The 19,110-nt window shown below is 38.5% G+C and overlaps 1 protein-coding gene across 5 annotated transcripts in view; it reads right to left on the reverse strand.

The window, feature by feature from the left end:
• CD2AP (CD2 associated protein) overlaps positions 1-19,110 on the reverse strand; it is a 76,290-nt gene that overhangs the window by 16,691 nt on the left and 40,489 nt on the right. For all 5 annotated transcript variants that reach the window (XM_030236076.2, XM_018921494.3, XM_018921490.3 and 2 more), the window contains 8 exons: positions 18,239-18,339; positions 14,141-14,261; positions 11,644-11,828; positions 8,189-8,297; positions 5,399-5,490; positions 3,753-3,857; positions 1,376-1,412; positions 950-1,012 (listed from right to left, as the gene is read on the reverse strand). In XM_030236076.2, the coding sequence (XP_030091936.1) occupies positions 950-1,012; positions 1,376-1,412; positions 3,753-3,857; positions 5,399-5,490; positions 8,189-8,297; positions 11,644-11,828; positions 14,141-14,261; positions 18,239-18,339 (813 nt within the window). The remainder of the gene's footprint in view (positions 1-949; positions 1,013-1,375; positions 1,413-3,752; positions 3,858-5,398; positions 5,491-8,188; positions 8,298-11,643; positions 11,829-14,140; positions 14,262-18,238; positions 18,340-19,110) is intronic.

Here is a 19,110-nt window from a genome sequence, read left to right on the forward strand (position 1 = left end):
GGAGCCAGGAGATCAACATTTCTGGAATCATACAGTTGATCTTAATTCACACCTGAAGACACTGCTCCAACAGACAAAAATTACTGTTTGCTCACATACAGAAAAAACAGAACTGACTTTAACAAGTGTCTTTCATATTCAATAACTGAGAGGGTGCCTTGCTAAAATGGGTGTTATAAAAACTGCCCAAGGAAGCCAAGAAACCCATCAGGAGCCACACTGGTAGAAATGCTGGTCAGCCACAGTTCTCCACTCACAGGACAGACTGGTTTTGTAATTTGGTTAAGCTGCAGGAACATCAGGATTTATTCTGCAAGGCCCAACCAGCACATTTGTTTAAGCTTCTCACTTTTAAACACAATCAAACATTTTCACTTGGCAAGATTTTTTCCAAACATGGAAAGAAGCCCTTTAGAATCTGTTTAGGTGACAACAGTAGCTTTGCCTCTGGAAAAAAGGTGTCATTTAAATTAAGAATAAAGTAGCAAATGTCTCCAAAGTCAGTGGAACTTGAAATTATGGAATATAGCAAGAAATATCAGGATAAGAATGTCTGTTTCTCAGACTGTAGCATCTATCTAAGGAGTCTTGTATCTCCTCTGTGTAGCTCTTTAAAATGCTATTGACCAGACTGATTTTTACAGCAGTTGAGCTTTGCCTTACTTAAAACTGCTGCTGCAGCCACTGTCACAGAACTACACCTTCAGGAATTTAACAGTAACTATGTTACTGTGCAATACAATAACCAATCTGCAGAATGTCATGTAACAACAAGAAATAAACATTTTAACAGAGTGTAGCAGTTCCTCTAATCACTCCAAAGACATTTTTTGTAACATCACAGATATGACAACTGAGTAGATGGTGTCAAGGGAGTTTGTATGATGGCTCCTGAACAGAGCCCCAGTTGCCAGAGCAGCCAAATCACCATGAAGAAAATTGTCCTTACCTTTTTCTTCTGGCCTCAAAGAAAGGAATTTCTTCTCCCCAGCTGGCAATTCAGGTCTTGAAGCTGAATGAAAATGCAAACCACAGACATTTTTTAAAGAGCTTTAATTATCTTGGTCACTAACTAAAAATAAGACTAATGCCAAGTTATGCCTTCTCTTTTGCAAGGAGTGTAATGCCATTTATAAACACTTACTTGAGCCCAGAAAACGGTGAGCCATTGTTAAAATGTTTCCAAAGTAGGCTCCATCATAATTTGAAAAATATAAAGCAACAGCAAAACATATGAAGTATGAAAAGTAAGCTCAAGGTGTGACTATGGCTGCATTAGTAAGAAATAAAAAGCTACTTCTAAATTTTCTTTTCAAGTCATACACTGCTTCTGCAATTTAGTATTTTCTCAGACCACCAGACATGTACTACATACCTGGACTTTTAACTGGAGGTGGAGGTTTCTTTGGCTTCTGCAAAATGAAGAGGAAAAAACCAAAGTCAAACAAGCAAGCAAGCAGATATTCTCTGTATCCAAGACAGCCTCATTTGTGTTTTGTTTTGCATACTGTAACGTGGAGCTTGTTTACCAGCTGATTTCAAAGTATTTCACAAAGGAGGCAATCAATTCAGACAGGAAACACAAAGACCTGGAACAATTCTTCTGATATCTCCCAGACAACCAGTTATAAAAATTCAGGAACAAAATTCAAGTCCGTTGAAATTTAATCAGCGCTTCAGCAATGTGCATAAACAGAGGGAAAAAACTCTAAATCCAGTAATTTTATCTTCTGTAGTCCAAAGAATTACTCTGATCACACTCATTTTGATTTCAATATGGAAACCTCAATCTTAGTACAATGCCAGTTTAAAAGGGCAACCAGGTAGTTTTTTTAACCAAAATGTTCACTTACACTAAAAACAGATTTCTGAATTAAGTATCAGAGGAATGGCTTCAATTGACTGACCTTTAAATTACAAGGGTAAGAAAAAACAAATAGATGCTGGCAGCATTTGTCTCAAAGACTTCAGTTACATCAAAAACATTGATTTGAGCCCCCCTACCACTATATTTAAGTGGGAATGATGGGCAAACTATGCCAGCCATTAAAATTAGAAATGTACAAAATATCACAATGCAACAGTTTGTACATTGAAACTACTATTCTGAAACAGTCATTCATCACTTTCTGATACATGTGGAAGTTGAATCTCTGTCCTGCTGAAAGGAGACTGGCACCTCTCAGGAGAGATCCCAACCACTCATCCTTGGAATGTGATTCATTAAATTGCTTTAGAAGAAGGGTCTTTCTGGTTGTACTAAGGACAAGATTCCCTGATAAAATTATACAAAAGCCTACAAAACCACTTTTCTTCACACAGGTACTGCTGAAATCATACAGGCTCTAACACAGCCCCTCCAAAAACACCCTGCAGTGGGAATTTTTCAAACAGTTGCAATGGATGGATTTCACTTCTGCACCCCTACAGCTATTGAATAAGCTCTTTTTAATGCAACAAGATTTTATTCTAACATGTGAAATGTAATTAAGCAAGCAGGAGAACCCATATTCAATTTCTTTCTCTGGTTTCAGAGGACACAAAAGCGAGTGCACCTAAGTAACAAGATTCTATTTTCTTTCTTCCTAAAAAAGTAACTACATTATCCAGCTGTGCAGCATTGCTGCCTGTACCAAAAACAATTAAACAGAGTTCAGCATCAACTTTCCATTGTACAGTTCTGCTCTGTGTTTTCATGAAGTCAGTATCAAATAGCTGATTATGATCACCAGCCATCCAATGCCCTGAACCTGAAAGCTGCTCAGTGCAAGGTGAATCCTTGTGCTGAGACACTGCACACATAGCAGAATAAAGGATCAAAGCAGGGAAATGCTGTTTAGGGTAAGATAATGGTTTTCCACTCCTCTCTGTACGAAACAACTCTGTATTGTGAAATAGCAACCCTACCTAGCCTCTGTTCTTGTATTTTATGGCATTTATGCCACTCTTGCACAGCTGAGAATCCATCTGTAAAGAAAATTCTGACTGGTGGTAGGTAGGTTTCTATGTATGTGAGGCAACTCAGGATAAATTATTAATTTATAACTCCTGATCTGGAGCTGAATCCATTCCACCTGGGGATGATGTACATTTGGGAATTAACACAACCATCTTTGCTACATAAATGTGATGGCACTAAAACATCACACTAATCTCAACAACAACAACAACAAAAAAAAAACTGTAAAAAAAGGACCAAGATTATAAGATCATTGAGTACCACATGAAAACAAGAATTTCTACAAGTTAGTACATGAGATGGTAAAAAAATATTTCTGAATCCCACTCAAAAAATATCTTTCGTATACTGCAGCCTTCTGCAAATTTTGACATCGAAAAATCCCAGTCAGACCCAGAAGGGTCACTCAACATTTTGTAATTACAGTTACTTAAGGACTTGAGATGGAAAAACCCAGCATCTTATCTCCTTTCTAAACAGTAAGGGTTTAATTCAGTAATCAGTAACATGTAACACCATGCTATCAGAACAACATCCTTTTCTAAATGAGCTGATCATCCTCATTAAGTAGAGTTAATCTCAAAAAAAAATGACTCGCTTTAATACTTATGGACCAGTTAAACACAAAGATTAACCTTTTCATCTTTCTTCTTTTATACAACTAGGTCAAGATAAAGTTAAAACTGCCACAACTGTAATATTTTAAGCAGCATAATGTGCTGTGACCTCTTTTATTCTCTGCATTTTCATTAATAGTTTTTTGTGATACTAAACAATAGGTGTAAGAACTTACAGGGAAGTCTTTATCAGACTCTTGTATTTGAACAGCAAAGTTATCTGGGAAGACTCCTTCTTTACCATTGAGTTCTCCTCTCCACCAGCCGGGCTCTCCAGTGTCCTGAAACAAAGAAGAGGTCATTTTAACCAGTATTTACCTCTTCCCCAGAACAGATACAGTTACACAACAGCTTCTTTCCTTTTACTCACAACAAAGTAATTGTTTCTCTGAAATGGGCCAACTTAACAAGGGGAAACAGTTACAGATTGGATCAGGTTTGGTCAGTTTTTGTTTGTTTTCTAAAATGCAGAATGAAATTATATTACATCATATAAGATAAGGGTGTAAGGATAAGATCTGCAAAGGGAAGGCAAGTACATAAACCCAGTTAAGGCCTAACAAACAACATTTGATCTTCTCAGCTTCCTTGACCAGCAAGTTATTCAGTAAATACTCCAACTGTTATTGGCATGACGCACAATTCTACTAAATAAAAGTGATTCTGATGTGATGGATCAGCTCCATTGGTCTGAAAAGGGTGAAGAAGCAGAAGAATATACCTCCCTGAGAGAAAAAATAACCACACTGTGAGAAAATACAGTATTGGATAATTAATTCAGTGGCAGAGAACTCCATTACATGATATTACTGGATGAAGGCCCCTGTCCATAACAGAAAGTATGATGTTATACTTTACCAGCATAAATAACAGCTTTCCCCTGTACCTCAGATCCAAAAAAATCACAGAAACCTACAATGGTTTGGGTTAAAGGGACCTGAAGGATCACCCAGTTCAAAACTCCTGCCATGGGCAGGACTCTGTCTGGACAATTCTTAGCTCCACTTTGGACCAGTATGTGCTTGGGATAAATTGGGTTAAAAAGATAGAGAGGCAAAAGATTGAGTGGAGATGGAGCAAGGGTTGCTGTGTTTACAAAAGGGCCTTCCATAACTACTCTTTTCCACTGTACTTATGATCAATGATGCTCATAATATCAATTATTTAATTCCATAAAATTAAAATCTTAATAAAGAAAAATGTATTAAGTCTTCTGCAACTGAGTGAAAGTTGAAGATAAAACTTTCCACTTTTTTAGCAAAGTCATTATTTCTTAATATAGACAAGCATATAAACTAACAAAAGACTGCAGGATAGTGCAGGGAAATTAATTATGGGTAAGTTTATTTTCGGTTTAGGACCATCTCTACATCAAAATGCTATATCAAAAAGGTGCTTTCAGAATTCAACACAAATGAGAACATTCAACTAAACAATCATGTTTTTCTTACAGACAGAAAGTATCACTAATTTCTGTCTGGTTATTCTGAATCCCCAGGGAACAAGAACTTTTTCTGAAGGTAAAGGGGCAGTTTGCAAAGCTTTTCCTATTTCCTCACTTAAAAGGCATTTGGTACCGAGTGTACACTCATCCCACTGGCCTTTGAGGACCCCAAGATAACCTCCCACTCTGGAACAACCTTTGAAGTCATCTGTATCTCCATCAAGTGCAGAAGCAAAGAGTTGACTCTCAAACAAGAGAAATCAGTCTACAGGAATTTCTGCTCCAGCAGACCCTCCTGCTTCTCAATTCATCCACAACCTCTCTGCACAAAATTCACCAAAGCCATACACATGGTCAGAGCAGACCAAACTTTCTTACCTTACTGATTATTTGAATGATCTCGCCTTCCTTAAAGCTAAGTTCATCATTTGAGCCATCATAAGAAAATATTGTCCTGCAATATTCCTTGGCTGGAACAGAGGAGCACAATTAATCTGGATACCATGGGTAGTAATATTCATTGTAACAGCTCACTTATGCTCTCTGAGAGCTGAGAAATTCACACTGTAATCACACTTTCCTTCCAGACCAGCCACCTGAGACTGATTTATGAATATTCAATGAAAGGAAAAATAAGATTTTATACTTATTGAGCAAAGGAAATAGATCTTTGAGAAGTTAGAAGTATAAACCCCAAAGCATTATTTTTCACAACAGCAACTTAATTCAAGCCCTCTGATTTCAGAGGGAGAAAAAAGGCATTAAAAGTGTAACAGTTAAAATTGTAACAGCACATCTACCCCCCCAACAGCATTTATATATTCAATTTTGAGCTACTTTACACAAAAATGATCTCAAGCTTATTAGAGTTTTTATGTATTTTCTCAAAATTGATCTAAACTTCAAATTTGCAGTCCTAATTAAATACAGGCAGCTGTTTTCAAGTGACATCCTTTATTAACATCTACAGCTAGAGAAATTTCAGGCAGCAGACTTCAGAAATTGTGCAGTGAAACAAAGTAACTAAAGCAAAGGCATTCCTTGGCTAAGCACCTGAAACCAGAGCTCATCTGAGCCATCAACTCTCAGCCACAGCCTCTTCTGCAAAAGCAGAAAGAATAATTCTTTTCTTTGCATTTGGAACAGCTCAAAACTAATCCATTTTAAATTGTGGTAACAACTGAAAAGGCAAGAGGATTTGTTTTCCTTTCCCACACTGGCACAAAAACAACCATGAGAAAGGCAAAAATACATAAACACAGACTTTTTAACCCCAACACATTTTAAACAATTTAGCTGCTATAAAAGTTGTATTTCTGTATCTGACACACTAAGAAAGAGGAAGCAAACAAAAAGGACTCTTTAGGTGCTGCCATAACCGATCAGGTTTTTGGCACTGACAGCACAATGAGCAGCTGCTTCACCCTCCAGTTAGAGCAGCACACCATCAAGCCACAGAATCATCTGCAATTCTTAATGACAGCTTTTGCTGGGTGGCGAGAGAAGAAATCAGCTGCAGTCAAACCTTTTTGCTGTTGCTGTGTTTTGTTTAATCAAGATACACATCTTTAGTTTAAAAATCCACAAATTGTATTCACAAATAAAAATGAGTAATAACCATTATGTCAAAATGCCAAAGTATGCCAAGCTTAAAGAGATAATATATACAGATATTGTATCCTAACATAATTGGGGGGAAAGAGGGGTCAAATTGTGATTATTTTACTTTTTAAAGAAAATATTTTTATATACTTGCACCAGAGGCCAAAACAAACTTCCAAAACCAGAAGAGCCTCACTGAAAAATAAGCCAACCTAGCCTAAACATTCCAGAGATCTGTGTTTATCTGCTAAAAGATGAACACAGTTTATTTTAAAACCTGGTCTCTCAAAACTGAGGATGAGACACATCGACTACACTATGGTCTATATTTAAATAAAACAGTAAGGAAGAAAAGCAAGCTGTCTTCCTAAGGTTTAAGATGTTCTTATCTGGTGTCTATAGGTATCACCTACTGATGTTCTCCTACAGCTTCTATTACTGCCACATTTAAGTTCCTCTCTGATATATTTGCATCTCTGGGAAAGGGACTCAGCATGGCTATAGGATGAGACCAACTTCCATGCTTTTAGCATGAGATGCATCTGAAACTATTAAAGAGGTAAATACTGAATGTTCTGGGTGTCCAGCACTGAATGTTGGAATTTTTTTTCTAGGCAGAGTCGAGTTAATTTTTATGCACATTTTTAGACAAGTCAAATTTCACAATGCTCAGAGCTGCACATTGTCTTGCTGGTTCTTACAGTAATAGCACTGGAATGGTTTAAAAGCAAGATGCCTCAGTTTTCTTATTTCTGCAAATGATGCATTCCACAGAAAACATCACACCAAAATAAGGTACTTTCACATAAAACAAAAATACACTTAAAATTACAATACAGAAGTTGACAAAATGTCTGCTCTGGAACTGGGAAAATGAGTAGTCTACACATCACATAATCAAAGTTAATTTTTCATAGGGATTGGCAGTCCCACAAGATGTTTTCGGTTGACTTTTAAATATCTCTCTTGATAAAACTGTGCAATTTGGCAGCTAAATGAAGTCATAAATTCTTAAGAGATAAAAAGGAAAAATAAAAAAACAGCATAAACAGAACCACAATGGAACTGGATTATGAAAGGAAGAGACCTCAATACAACCTAAGCACCAACTTTCAGATGCATGCTGCCACCTCCACAGAAAATCCTGAGCCTACAAAGGAACTTGCGTAACTTGGGGACAGAAATTGTGCTGGGAGACTGTTCCATGGAAATAGGTCTCCAGCATCCCATCAGAATCAAACCAGGCAGAAAGTAAACAACATGTCAACAGAAAATTAATGCAAAATGACTGTTGCAATTAAAGTTCCTATCCCAGCCTTATTTTTTATGGGAGACAACCCTACAAATGTTTTTGATTCTTTTTATAAAGAAATGAAAGCAAAAATTCATTTAGATTTTTTTTGCATTAGCATAACTCCTCAAAAGTACAGGACATCACACAAAACTCCAGTACACACAGACATTTTAGATTTTAACACCAAAAAAACAAATTGATAACCAAATAGTTTATAAGAAAGGACTACCTTTCTACTACTACTAACAGATGTAAATATCCATCAGCCTTACCTTTTGGTTTACTTTCAGCTTCTGGTTTTATTATTTCAGGTGTGTTTTCAGTTTTTGTTGTACTCGGAAAATGAATTAATTTTGTTCCAGGGGGATGGTTAGGTAATGGCTGTATTAAGGGAAAAGAACTTTGTTAATAAAAATTCTTTCGAGTTTTGTTTGTTATTAGGCCACAGAAGATAGTGAATTTTTCATTAGCTGAGATGATGAAAATTACCATCTCCAAGAGATTTAATGAGTTTTCCCACTAAGTACCTAGCTTACTGTATTTACTTTATTACAGTCACTGCAATTAGAGTTTGTCTACTGGTAAAAGACAGAGCACAGCTTTCAAACTGGAAGCTGATCTCAGGATATGGCCAAATATACTCGAGCAATTTTATTTCAGCAGTTTCAGGTGTTACTCTCCCATTAGCCTGAATATTGCCTCCTCCAGCACATAATAGAAGCAGTTACTTAACAGCTCTGCTCACAGTAACTCTCTGGCCATGCTTACTCTGCACTGGAATAAGGCAGGGATAACTCAGCAGCCACAGAGCACCTCAGACAAGCAGTTTTTAACTAGTCAGACAAATGAACGAGAACATGTAAACCCCATCCCAGCTTCCTTTCACTCTCAGCAATTTGTACAGAACAGTTCAAGTGTCACCAGAGATTTCTCCTAAATGAAAAAACAAAGAGGCACTGCCACAAGTTTCAGAGTTAACATCTAACTAACATAAATTACAGAATATTTCATTTTTCTCCTCAGAAACTCACTGAGCTGCCAGGCAGATTCCGACAGCTTCAGCTGCATCCACTTCTTCACACCCAGAGCTACAACCACAGAATATGATCTTACAGTTAGTACTCACCTGAGCAGCACTAAAAGCATTATTGATATGAAAAATCCCCCTGCCTTTAGTTGCTCTGCTCATTTTCATGGACAGTTCAACTTTGCAGATCTTCTACTGCCAGAGAAACTGCATTTATTCTCCTCAGAGCCAGACAATGCCTGCAGGCTGGTGCTTGGTGCCTCTGACATACCATAGAGGAAGCCAAGGTCACTTGGGATGTTCCTGCAGTACCTATGCAATTTAACTCTCTCCAGAACAGTATATGGAGGAAGCACTAAAATAACCTTCCACTGAGATTAAACACCTCCAACATGGAAATAGTCCTCTGCATTTCCCCCTTCCAACATAAGATGCAATTAGGAATAAGAGAGGAAGTTTAGGCAGACAGGGTATAAATAGTCTGAGCCCATGTGGGATGCTGGGAGAGCAGGAAGGATCTCCTGCAGCAGCATATACACTCTTGGGCCCTTCAGATCCATCAGTGCTCAGCCTTCCTGTGCTGAACAGCCTGAGTTTTCCAAGGGAAAAGAGACCTCTCTTCTCTACACAGCTTTCTTTTTCTTACTGTCTTAAAAGACTGACAGTGCTCTCTGAGCATTTCATCAGCTAACCCCAAAGCAAGTTAAGCACAAATCCAAGGAAGCCATCTATTTTTACAAGAGCTTCATGAGAATTATCTCCCTTGGGCTCCCCATGCTGTTCTCTAAGTCTATCCACCTTTGGGATGACTTTGGCAACAAGTATAAGGGGAATATTAAGTGCTAAACTAAATTGTTTATTTCTATGACATTAGGCCATGCAAAACTGTTTTCTCACTTCATTTCCTCTCTTGATGAGAAATGATCTACTAGACCTTTCCAGAGAGGCAAACCAAAACTGCACAGTACCAGCATATTTCATTGCATATACACAGTCAAACAGAACAATTCAAAAGGTCTGAGCAGACTTCCTATTAATTGCAGGAGTTTGGAAAGGCTCTTTATATTCCCAAGTGATAAGGCAGACAGTAGGGAAGCACCCTTTTGAATGATCAATCTCATGACAAGAAAGCAAACTGGAAGCTAGGTCCTGAAAACCTACTCCAACAGCATTCACATGAACATCGCAGTAGTGACCACAGACTGCCACATCGAGGAACAAAGGGGAGGAACAATGAGAATCCATGTGACTTCACAGAACCATGGAAAAGTTTGAGCTGGAAGGGACCTTCCGTGACCATCCAAGTCCAACTCCCTGCCCTGAGCACGGACACCTCCCACAGAACCAGGCTGCTCAAAGCCCCATCCAGTCTGGCCTTGAACCATTCCAAAGATGTAGTAACCATAACTCGTGTGGACAACCTGTTCCAGCACCCCATCTCTCTCACCATGAAGAACATTTTCATCATCTCCCTGCTTTTCTTCCTAAGTCTTGTCTCTTTTATTTTAAGCCATTGCCCCGTGTCCTCTCATTACAGACCTCAGGAAAAAGTCTCTATCTCTATATTGAAAGGTTGCAGTAAGGTCTGCCACAGACCTTCTTTTCTAAACAACATTTTCTTTAGGAAGCAACATTCCCTGAACTTTAAACAGAAGGCAACACACTTGCAACTTTTCCAAATCATCTGATGCTCTGATCAGACCAGAAACAAATGCTACACACACCATGCCACTGCTCTGAGCATTGCTATTGAGGGAAAACACACTCAAGGAAGTCTTTGGTCCTCCCTCCTCCCAGGGACTCACCTCACTTTTTGCCCTACATCATTACAGTTATTATCATGGCAGAGGAAAACAAATCACTCTCCAGACAGCATTAATGACCATGATCCACAAACAAAAATTGAAATAGACAAAGGCTTTAAAAGCTTTCTTGATCACCTGAGTCAAACTGAAACTCTGGCCTATCTCAGCTGCCTTTACTTTACCAAAAGCTGAAAATCCATATATAAGCTCTTAGAATAATAAACTCAATTTAAAGGACTGAGTATAGTTGCTGTGCTTCCTAGGGGTTCAGATCAAAATAAAATTCAAACAAAGAATAAAAGGGCTCCTTTTCCCACTCAGTCATAAAAAATGGGGAAAAGAAAATCCAAAATCCTAGAACTGCATTTCTCAGGCTTACACAGCTAGTAATTTATGAAGCTTGGCAGCACTTTCTGAAGGTAATGGCAGTTGACACCCAGAACAGCAATCTCAACATCTGCCAAAACTTGAGAAAAAACCCCAATAAGCCAAAACACAAAGAAATGCCAACATATTCCTCGTTTTAAAAGACAACTTTAACTTATATTGGTAGACTTAATCTTCTCCCAGACGATACATAAAGTTTGTTACAAGATGAACCAGAGGGACCTCACACTGCAGATGTATTTGAGATGCCTCTGTGTCTATCACCACATGGCTCTGAAAAGAGAATTTATGTATCAGCTTGGTTTTCTGTCTCGAATGGTTTAAATACCAAGACATTTGAATATACCTTTTGGAATCAATATTAAATAAAAATTACTGTGAAACATATTCAAGGGGATTTGTTTTGTTTTATCGGCAAGAGCCCTATGAGAGGGTAATGGTCAGATTCCAGATCTCCTAAATTATTTTTACAGGAAATCTCAAAAGAACAATATGTACCACAACAAACCTTATCTTGCTTTTTATCTTCTGATTCATTACTGGATAATCTTGTTTTAAGTTTCACTGAGCCTTCCTTAAAGATATCTCCAAATCCAACACCTCGGATTTTCTTTGGCTGTGCTGGTCCCAAAGCAGGTTCACTCCCATTTCCTGGAGAGGTCACAGGTGAGGTAGGACTATTGAAAACAGGCTCTGAAAATAAAATAAGAAAGTAAAAGCTATTTTAAAAGCTGAAATTATTTATTTGCTCTTCTGGGAAAAAAGTGGAAGCAGCACAGCTTTGTGCACTGTCCTGATAAAGAGCTTTTCAAGGAACACCACTGTAGCTGTAACGCCTCACACTGGTTCTCATTTTATATTTAATGTAAGACCAACCTAAATCACACCAGTTTTGCCCTGATTACTCTGGCAACTAAGTCAACATCTCACTAATTTTTGCTATTTCAATTAGCACTCAGGCCCCACAACCTATTAACATCAGTGTTTTCCATTAGTTTTATGAAACACTGCTTCTGCACTCTCTGAAAATGGCATTTTAGTCCAACATTTAAAAGGTTCTCATTTGAACAGCTACAGCCACAGAAAGCAATGATCAGTAAAGGTCCACAATGAATCCAAACAAATATCAACTGTTTTCACAGGAAAACAGTGTATTTCAGTGGCAGAGTGATGCCTATCAAGGAACCAGAGTGACATTTTCCTACTGTTCAAAATGTTCCAAGCATTCAAACCAGATACAGCTGTGGGAAATTCATCACTGCTGGATAATTCAACTATTTGCAATTCTTTTAATCTTTCAGTTTTAAGGGACAGCATTTATCCACACCCAGAAATGTATTTCAGAGAATAAACTAATTTTGGGGCTAAGAGCTTTACAACTTTCTTTTTTAAAGTTTTTAAATTATGGTTAGATCTGTTAAAGCCCAAAAATTAGTATATACAGGCAAGCAATTTTTGCATGTAGAATTCCAGGAGACAGTCATGTGAAAACAGACAGCTTTCCTAAACCAAAGTCAAAATGACCTCCACATCTTTTAGCCTTTGGGTCAAGTTCTTTTCAACACATGCAAGCCCATGAACTGCAAAAAAGATTAAAGGCTCTTCCTTCTATCATAAATTTAAGATATTTTGATGGTACAGTGAAGCTAAGTTGCTCTTGACTTTGCTCACCTTTTCTCCACCCAGATGCTCTTTATTTAGTTATATCCCCCTCCAATCTCATAGGACAGCTAAACATCCCTTTGGTGAGCAAAGTCCAGGCTGTACCTCTGAATGACCACAGGTGAGTGAAAGAGGAAGTTACTGTTTCCCAAGAGTGAGGAGGGAATCAAAAGGTACTCCAGACCCTGACTGTGAAAGTACTGAGCATTAAATACAACCTCTGGGGGATGGGGGGCTGAACACATCAACTTGTTAGGTACTGACAGGAAATACAATTACTTCAAATTAATGTGCAGTGCCACTGATCTCAAAATTCAGGAATTAAGATCAACACACACCTATCTGTAAATTCACTGCACCAGACTCCACTAAACTCAGGGAACCTGACCTCCAAGGAAACAGCCACTGAGCTATTTGGCACTGCTCAAGTCAAACTCTTATTTTATGCTACTGTGATTTCCACAATTTCCAAAACAAATTCCAAGCCAGGCTCTTCCCTATGTCTGAGCAAGACCTTGTTTGAAGCAATCAATACCGGACACCATGCAAATGAGGGTGCACATTACCACAAGGTAAAAAAACCCAGCCTGTTTTTCTCAAATGTTAGACCACTGTCTTTTAAAAATCAATTAGCTCCTCTTATGATGTTCAAGCAATACCAGATCACAAGTCCCCTTCAAACTGATCTTCGCAGACTGGAATGTTTCTAAAGTGCATTTTCAAGGGAACAGAATAATTGCCTGGGAAGCACAGACCTGCCTGGCACCACCCACCTGCTGTTCAGCCACAAAGCATCTGCTTCTGCCCCAGCTATACAGTCATGGCCAGAAATGGACAGCCAAATGTAAATCCTGCCTTAAAAACATCTTATTGTTAGATTAAAACATAACCTAAGGCCGAAGAACAGAGATCTCCTTCCCTGGACTCCTTTTAAATTGAGGCTCTCCACACTGTTTTGATTCCCAAATGAGTTGGTTAAACACTTGAATTTTCTGTTTTAGAGAGCTCATGTCTGTGAGAATAAGACTGAAAAAAGCCACTAAACAAAAAAAATTTTATATCCAAGTCTAAAAATAGCAACTCTGAATATGACAAAATTTCTAGTGATAATCTTGCACATGTGTGTTATACACTTTAAGACTTTGTGATTTTATTATGAGTGAAGGTGGGAGCAGACAGACATCCTCAAACTCAGCATTAACACCTTCTGGAAAGAAACTGGAACATCATTCTTAGCAAGACTGAATTCTTTACAACTTTGTTGTACTTTAACCACAATACCCCAAATTATACCAGAGATCAAAAATTACTTTGCTAAGAGTTTGCAAGAAACAGAACACTACCTGGGTCATCCAGAGCATCCTGTGTCTCTCCATCATCCATTGATTCCAATTCTTTCACAAAGTTTGAAGGAAACATCCCTGCCTTGCCATTCAGTATTCCACTCCACCAACCTTCTTCTACCTGTATAGAAATATTTTACACATTACCAATGGAGTAAAAGGAAATTCCTATCAATTCCATACAAACTCTACAAACAACTTTGGGGAAAGTTCAAATTATCGTGATTTCTTTAGAAAGAAACCTACCAAACATGTAGAAGCATTAGACAAAAAGAAGACAAAGAAAACAATTTAATGTTACTTGTATCACTATAGCAATGATCCTAACAGGAGATTAGCCCCATTCCAGTTAATCCCAAAAAGCAGCAAAATGTTCATCAACTTTCTCAAGACAAAATAAGAGGCACTGCACGTTTAACACAACAAAGAAGTATTAAACTGTTCATGAAATACAGATGTAACTGAGTCTGTGTGTCCATGGAAATTTTTATGTGTTCTTGCTGTCCATCTGTCTTTTCCTCTGTCTTGTCCAATTTCCACCAGTCCTGCTCCTCATATCCACAGGACAGCTTCACACAATTTTGATCAAAAGACGAGTTTCAAAGATTAAATTCCTACAGGTAACGTGGGGGAGAACAGAGAAAAGTCCTTAAGGACATCAGAGAAATGGAAAATTGAGCTGTCCACTCCATCTAGCAGGAGGATGGCCTGGCCCTTCATGCACCACAAGGGCAGGGACCTGCCCATCAGAGCTGACCAACCTCACCAAGTCCACAAGAATTTCGTGGTGGCACACAGCAGTCCTAAGGCTAGCAATATATTGGAAAATTAATCAGGAATACCCCACATGGTCTAAAGCAGAACAAGTAAAAGCAGGGCAGGAAGAGGTGATGGGGTAAAATGATGCCAAAGGACTAAGAATTGTACCCTATGAATTTATGAACAGTTTTCAAAATGTCTTAAATAAATTCAGTTTATTTACCAAATAAGCACTAGTTAAAAACTGTAATTAAGATAAATTTTCAGAATCTTTTATTTAGGTTGCCCTGTTTTGAGGCTGGAAAGCTATTTTGAAGAATAAAAAGCAAAAGGAAAAGGAAAAAGCAAACCAAGCAGCAGCTGTTTGCATTATCTTTTTATAGCCTGGCTTTTTAGGTCACTATGCCTGACACATATGCACAGTTTTCAAATGCCAGTCCACCTCCAGGCAAGCAGAGCCCAAGGAGAACCTGGCAGCTGCATACACAGGCAATGAAAAGAGCACTGTTGTTTTTAAAGGCATCCTGGTGTGAAAATACAGCTTTGTTGTGGATGGTTCAAACTCAGAGACTGGGCCTCTGAAACAAGTTTTAAGCACAGATTTCTGGCAAGTGCTGCCCAGGCTCTGGCACCTCAGGTTTGACAGAATGCATAGCAGAAAACTAAAATACAAATGCCTTGACTCACCCACACCACTCACTCGGGAGCCATGAGAAAGGGACTTTTAATGGTTACAACACAGAAAGTGACTTGAGCATCCATTTATTCTTCTGCCAAGAGATGTGGTCAGCAAAGCACTTTACAGCAAAGCAAAGTGATGCCAACTCAGAGGCACTTAGGAACAAACCCAAAACTTCTTGGGCACACACACTCAGCTTCCTCACCATACTGCCTTTATATAAACCCCTGACTACACACAAACTGCACTGCCAGAAAAGGTTTCTTTCATCAACACTATGACACAGGCTAAAGAATATTTCCATGCTTTAGTGGAGAACATCTGCACATCAGTTAGCAGCAGCAACACAGATGACAATTTAATAACCCTTCTCTTCCATTCCAAAATATTATCATATGATCCAATTTCCACAAGAGGGAGGTACAGCTCTGGTACACACACCAGAACTTTTTTTTCAGTGTGAATCCCATTGACTTATTTGTACGAAAAACTCAGACTTGCAAAGAAAAAATGGGGAAGAAGGCTGAAATAAGAAGCTTTACCAATCTGTAGTGTTTTTGTTTTTTGTTTTTCCTAAAAACTTCCCTAATGATTTTATATGACATTTTATTTTGCATGAAAAAACAGCATACAAATACTAAAACTATAATACTACAAAAATAAATCTGCTATTTAGTGCTGCTCCTGACAGGAAAGAGGAGAAGCTATGAAGGAGAAACAAAGGTTTTAGAGCAATGACACAGTCACCACATGCACTCTGTGCATGTTCTTGATGTGTAAAATCCACGTGACGTTCCATAAACAAAAGCCCTGTGGATTCAGCCAGCACATAGCACAATTTTCTTCCTGAACATTACTTCTGCTCTCTTCAATATCAGCCATTTAATTTCTGAACCCATTTGCCTTCACCTTTGATTTCATGATCAGTGGTGTCATTTATATCAACTCAATTTACAAAAAGCACTCAAAGGCTAAATATTGAATTATCCTCAAGTAACTGATAGAGCCAATCTCCCTCACAGAGATGATTTTTCATTATTTTCCCCACAGAAAGAGGTGACCAAACAATTTTTCCTTGAAGTAACAATTACAAGTCATCTGCATGTACAGAAACAACACCTTTTACATATAAACATAAAGAATCTTACAGTAGTAAGGAAAATTACCTAAGACAAGTTATCCCAGCATATTGCACAACCCATGGACAGTATTTTCTACCATTCTTTACATTTCTGGTCCCATCAGTACAGTCTCATGAAGAAGACAGAGATAGTCTACACCTGTCATGTCTCTTCTACATCACCATGAAAACAGTGTGCAAACAGCTCTGTGACCGTAATTAGCTGCACTATTTTCTATCAGGTAGCATTTCCCTAAAAATTTGTCAATGCAATAGCAAAGACTGAGTACTACAAAAACATATTTTCAAATTAATAAAAAAGGAATAAGCATGGCAACTAACAAAAAAAATCTAAATAATAAAATATAATCCACACTTCCCTAAGAAATCAGATGAGGAAATGCTCTGATTTTTTTATTCTGTTTGGCTACTTGGCCATCTCTGGTATATGACACCACACACCCCTCTGAAAAGAATTCCAGATCCCAACACGTGCAAGCAAAAGAGTCATTTCCACAATAGTTCACTGCACGTGCTCTCTCATGAATGCTTACACTGGACCATCCAGTCACAACTGCCAGTGCAGACACCATCCACAAATTAAACTGCTGAGGTTACCTAGGAACACTCCTCTAAAAACACCCACACAAAGGTATTTATGAAACTGCAAGTTTAGTGAGCAGGTTTTGCAAGTCACTTGCTCTGTTTACTCTCAGATATTAAATTCTGGAAGTTTTAGTGCAAATGCATCTAAGGACATAATTTTTTCCTCGCTAGAAAAAATGGAATAGTCCTTCCTGGCAACTGTCTGGTTAGCACTCTCTTCCAAAGAGGGTCCTGCACCTGAAAAACAGACTCATAAAGCTACTTAAAAAGCACCACCACCAACACATGGTTAGAAAGAAAGCTTCTCTCTCGCTCCTCAGAGCCTCAGGGAGGAAGAGATGGCACCAGGGAAGGTCAGAGCCTGCTGTGCAGAAGTTTTCCACTGAGTTCTAAAAAGGTTCCTTCCACAATCACTCTGATCTTTTCCACGGCTTCCCCGACAGATTTCACATTTGGAAGAGACACTCCTCTGACACATACAAGCTTCCCACCACTGCTATTGAATGGAACAGACACCAAGGAAGCACATGGGTAAGGAAAGATAAGCAACCATCACTCCAACTCAATGAGTTTACAAGAGAGCTTGAAACTGGCAAATGAAGTCAAATAACATTTTTCACTATACCAACTTGGAGTATGTCTGCCTAAATAAACTGGTCCAACAGTTTTACCACAAGCATCCTAAAGCCAAGGATCATAAAGAGGGAGCAAAGAACTGCAAAACCCTTTAAAAATATGAATCTGTGTAACAGATTGCAATTTATTACTGTGATAAAATATTTCTTCTGAACATCTAGCATTCATAGTTTTAGTATTAGATCCTGAAAGAAAAAACTCCAAAATACTTTCCTGACATACTTGTAATACAAATAATCAGCCAAAATAGTGGTTTGACTCTCAGCACATGAATGACCAGCCCTGTAGAACAGCTTACCTCATCAATGATGTCAATCACATCCCCCAGCTTGAGCTCCAGCTCATCCTCATTCTGCGGGATGTAGTCGAAGAGCACTTTGCACTGCCGCTTCTTGGACCCTGATCCAAGGAAAACACCAGAAGTAAGAACACTCATAAAGGAGAACTCATCCTTCCTACACTGTGCTCCTGAAGACCCAGAAACTATTCCAAAAACTATGTAGCTTTTGATCCTGATTTTGTGGTTTGCTTGGGTCACCTTACGCTATGGAGCCATAGCTCTGATAAACAATACCAATTACCAACCTGCTACAAAAAGGATGCAGACACAAGCAAGTCAGGTAAATCCCCACTACAGTGATTTCTCAAGCTATTTCCCAACCAAAATTTGCAGGAATGGCAATCACTGCCAGTTAGTATCTACTTGGAAGAAAATGTGCAAGTTTGAGCCTCTAGTCCTTAAGTAATCCTGAAAGCAGGAACAACTTTTGTTACGCACTACACTGGAGAGCTTACAGACCTCCTGGCCTCTAACAAGGACCTTGCTAACCACAGCTCTGAGGTAATGCCAACATTTGCTGGGCTCATATTTCAAAATCTGAACTCATTTTTATCTGTAAATTAAAAAATAAACCCAGCTCTTTTCTCAGTGACAGTATGGCATCCAGTAATTCAAACTGTCAATTAGCAGTCTTCAACAAAGGCAAGATTAAAATCAAGTGCAGTTTTTAGCTGTTTGCCCCATATCATTAAAGCACTGCAGACATTAAAAAGGCAAAATGACATCCTGAGAGGGGAGAGCATTGAAGTGGCTTCTGAGAACTCAAGCCCTGCAGCCACAGTGGTGTGAACCCACACTGCCTAATTACTCTGCACATATCCTGGAGTGCT

Source organism: Serinus canaria, chromosome 3 (assembly GCF_022539315.1).
Source record: "Serinus canaria isolate serCan28SL12 chromosome 3, serCan2020, whole genome shotgun sequence".
Classification (NCBI taxonomy): Eukaryota; Metazoa; Chordata; class Aves; order Passeriformes; family Fringillidae; genus Serinus; species Serinus canaria.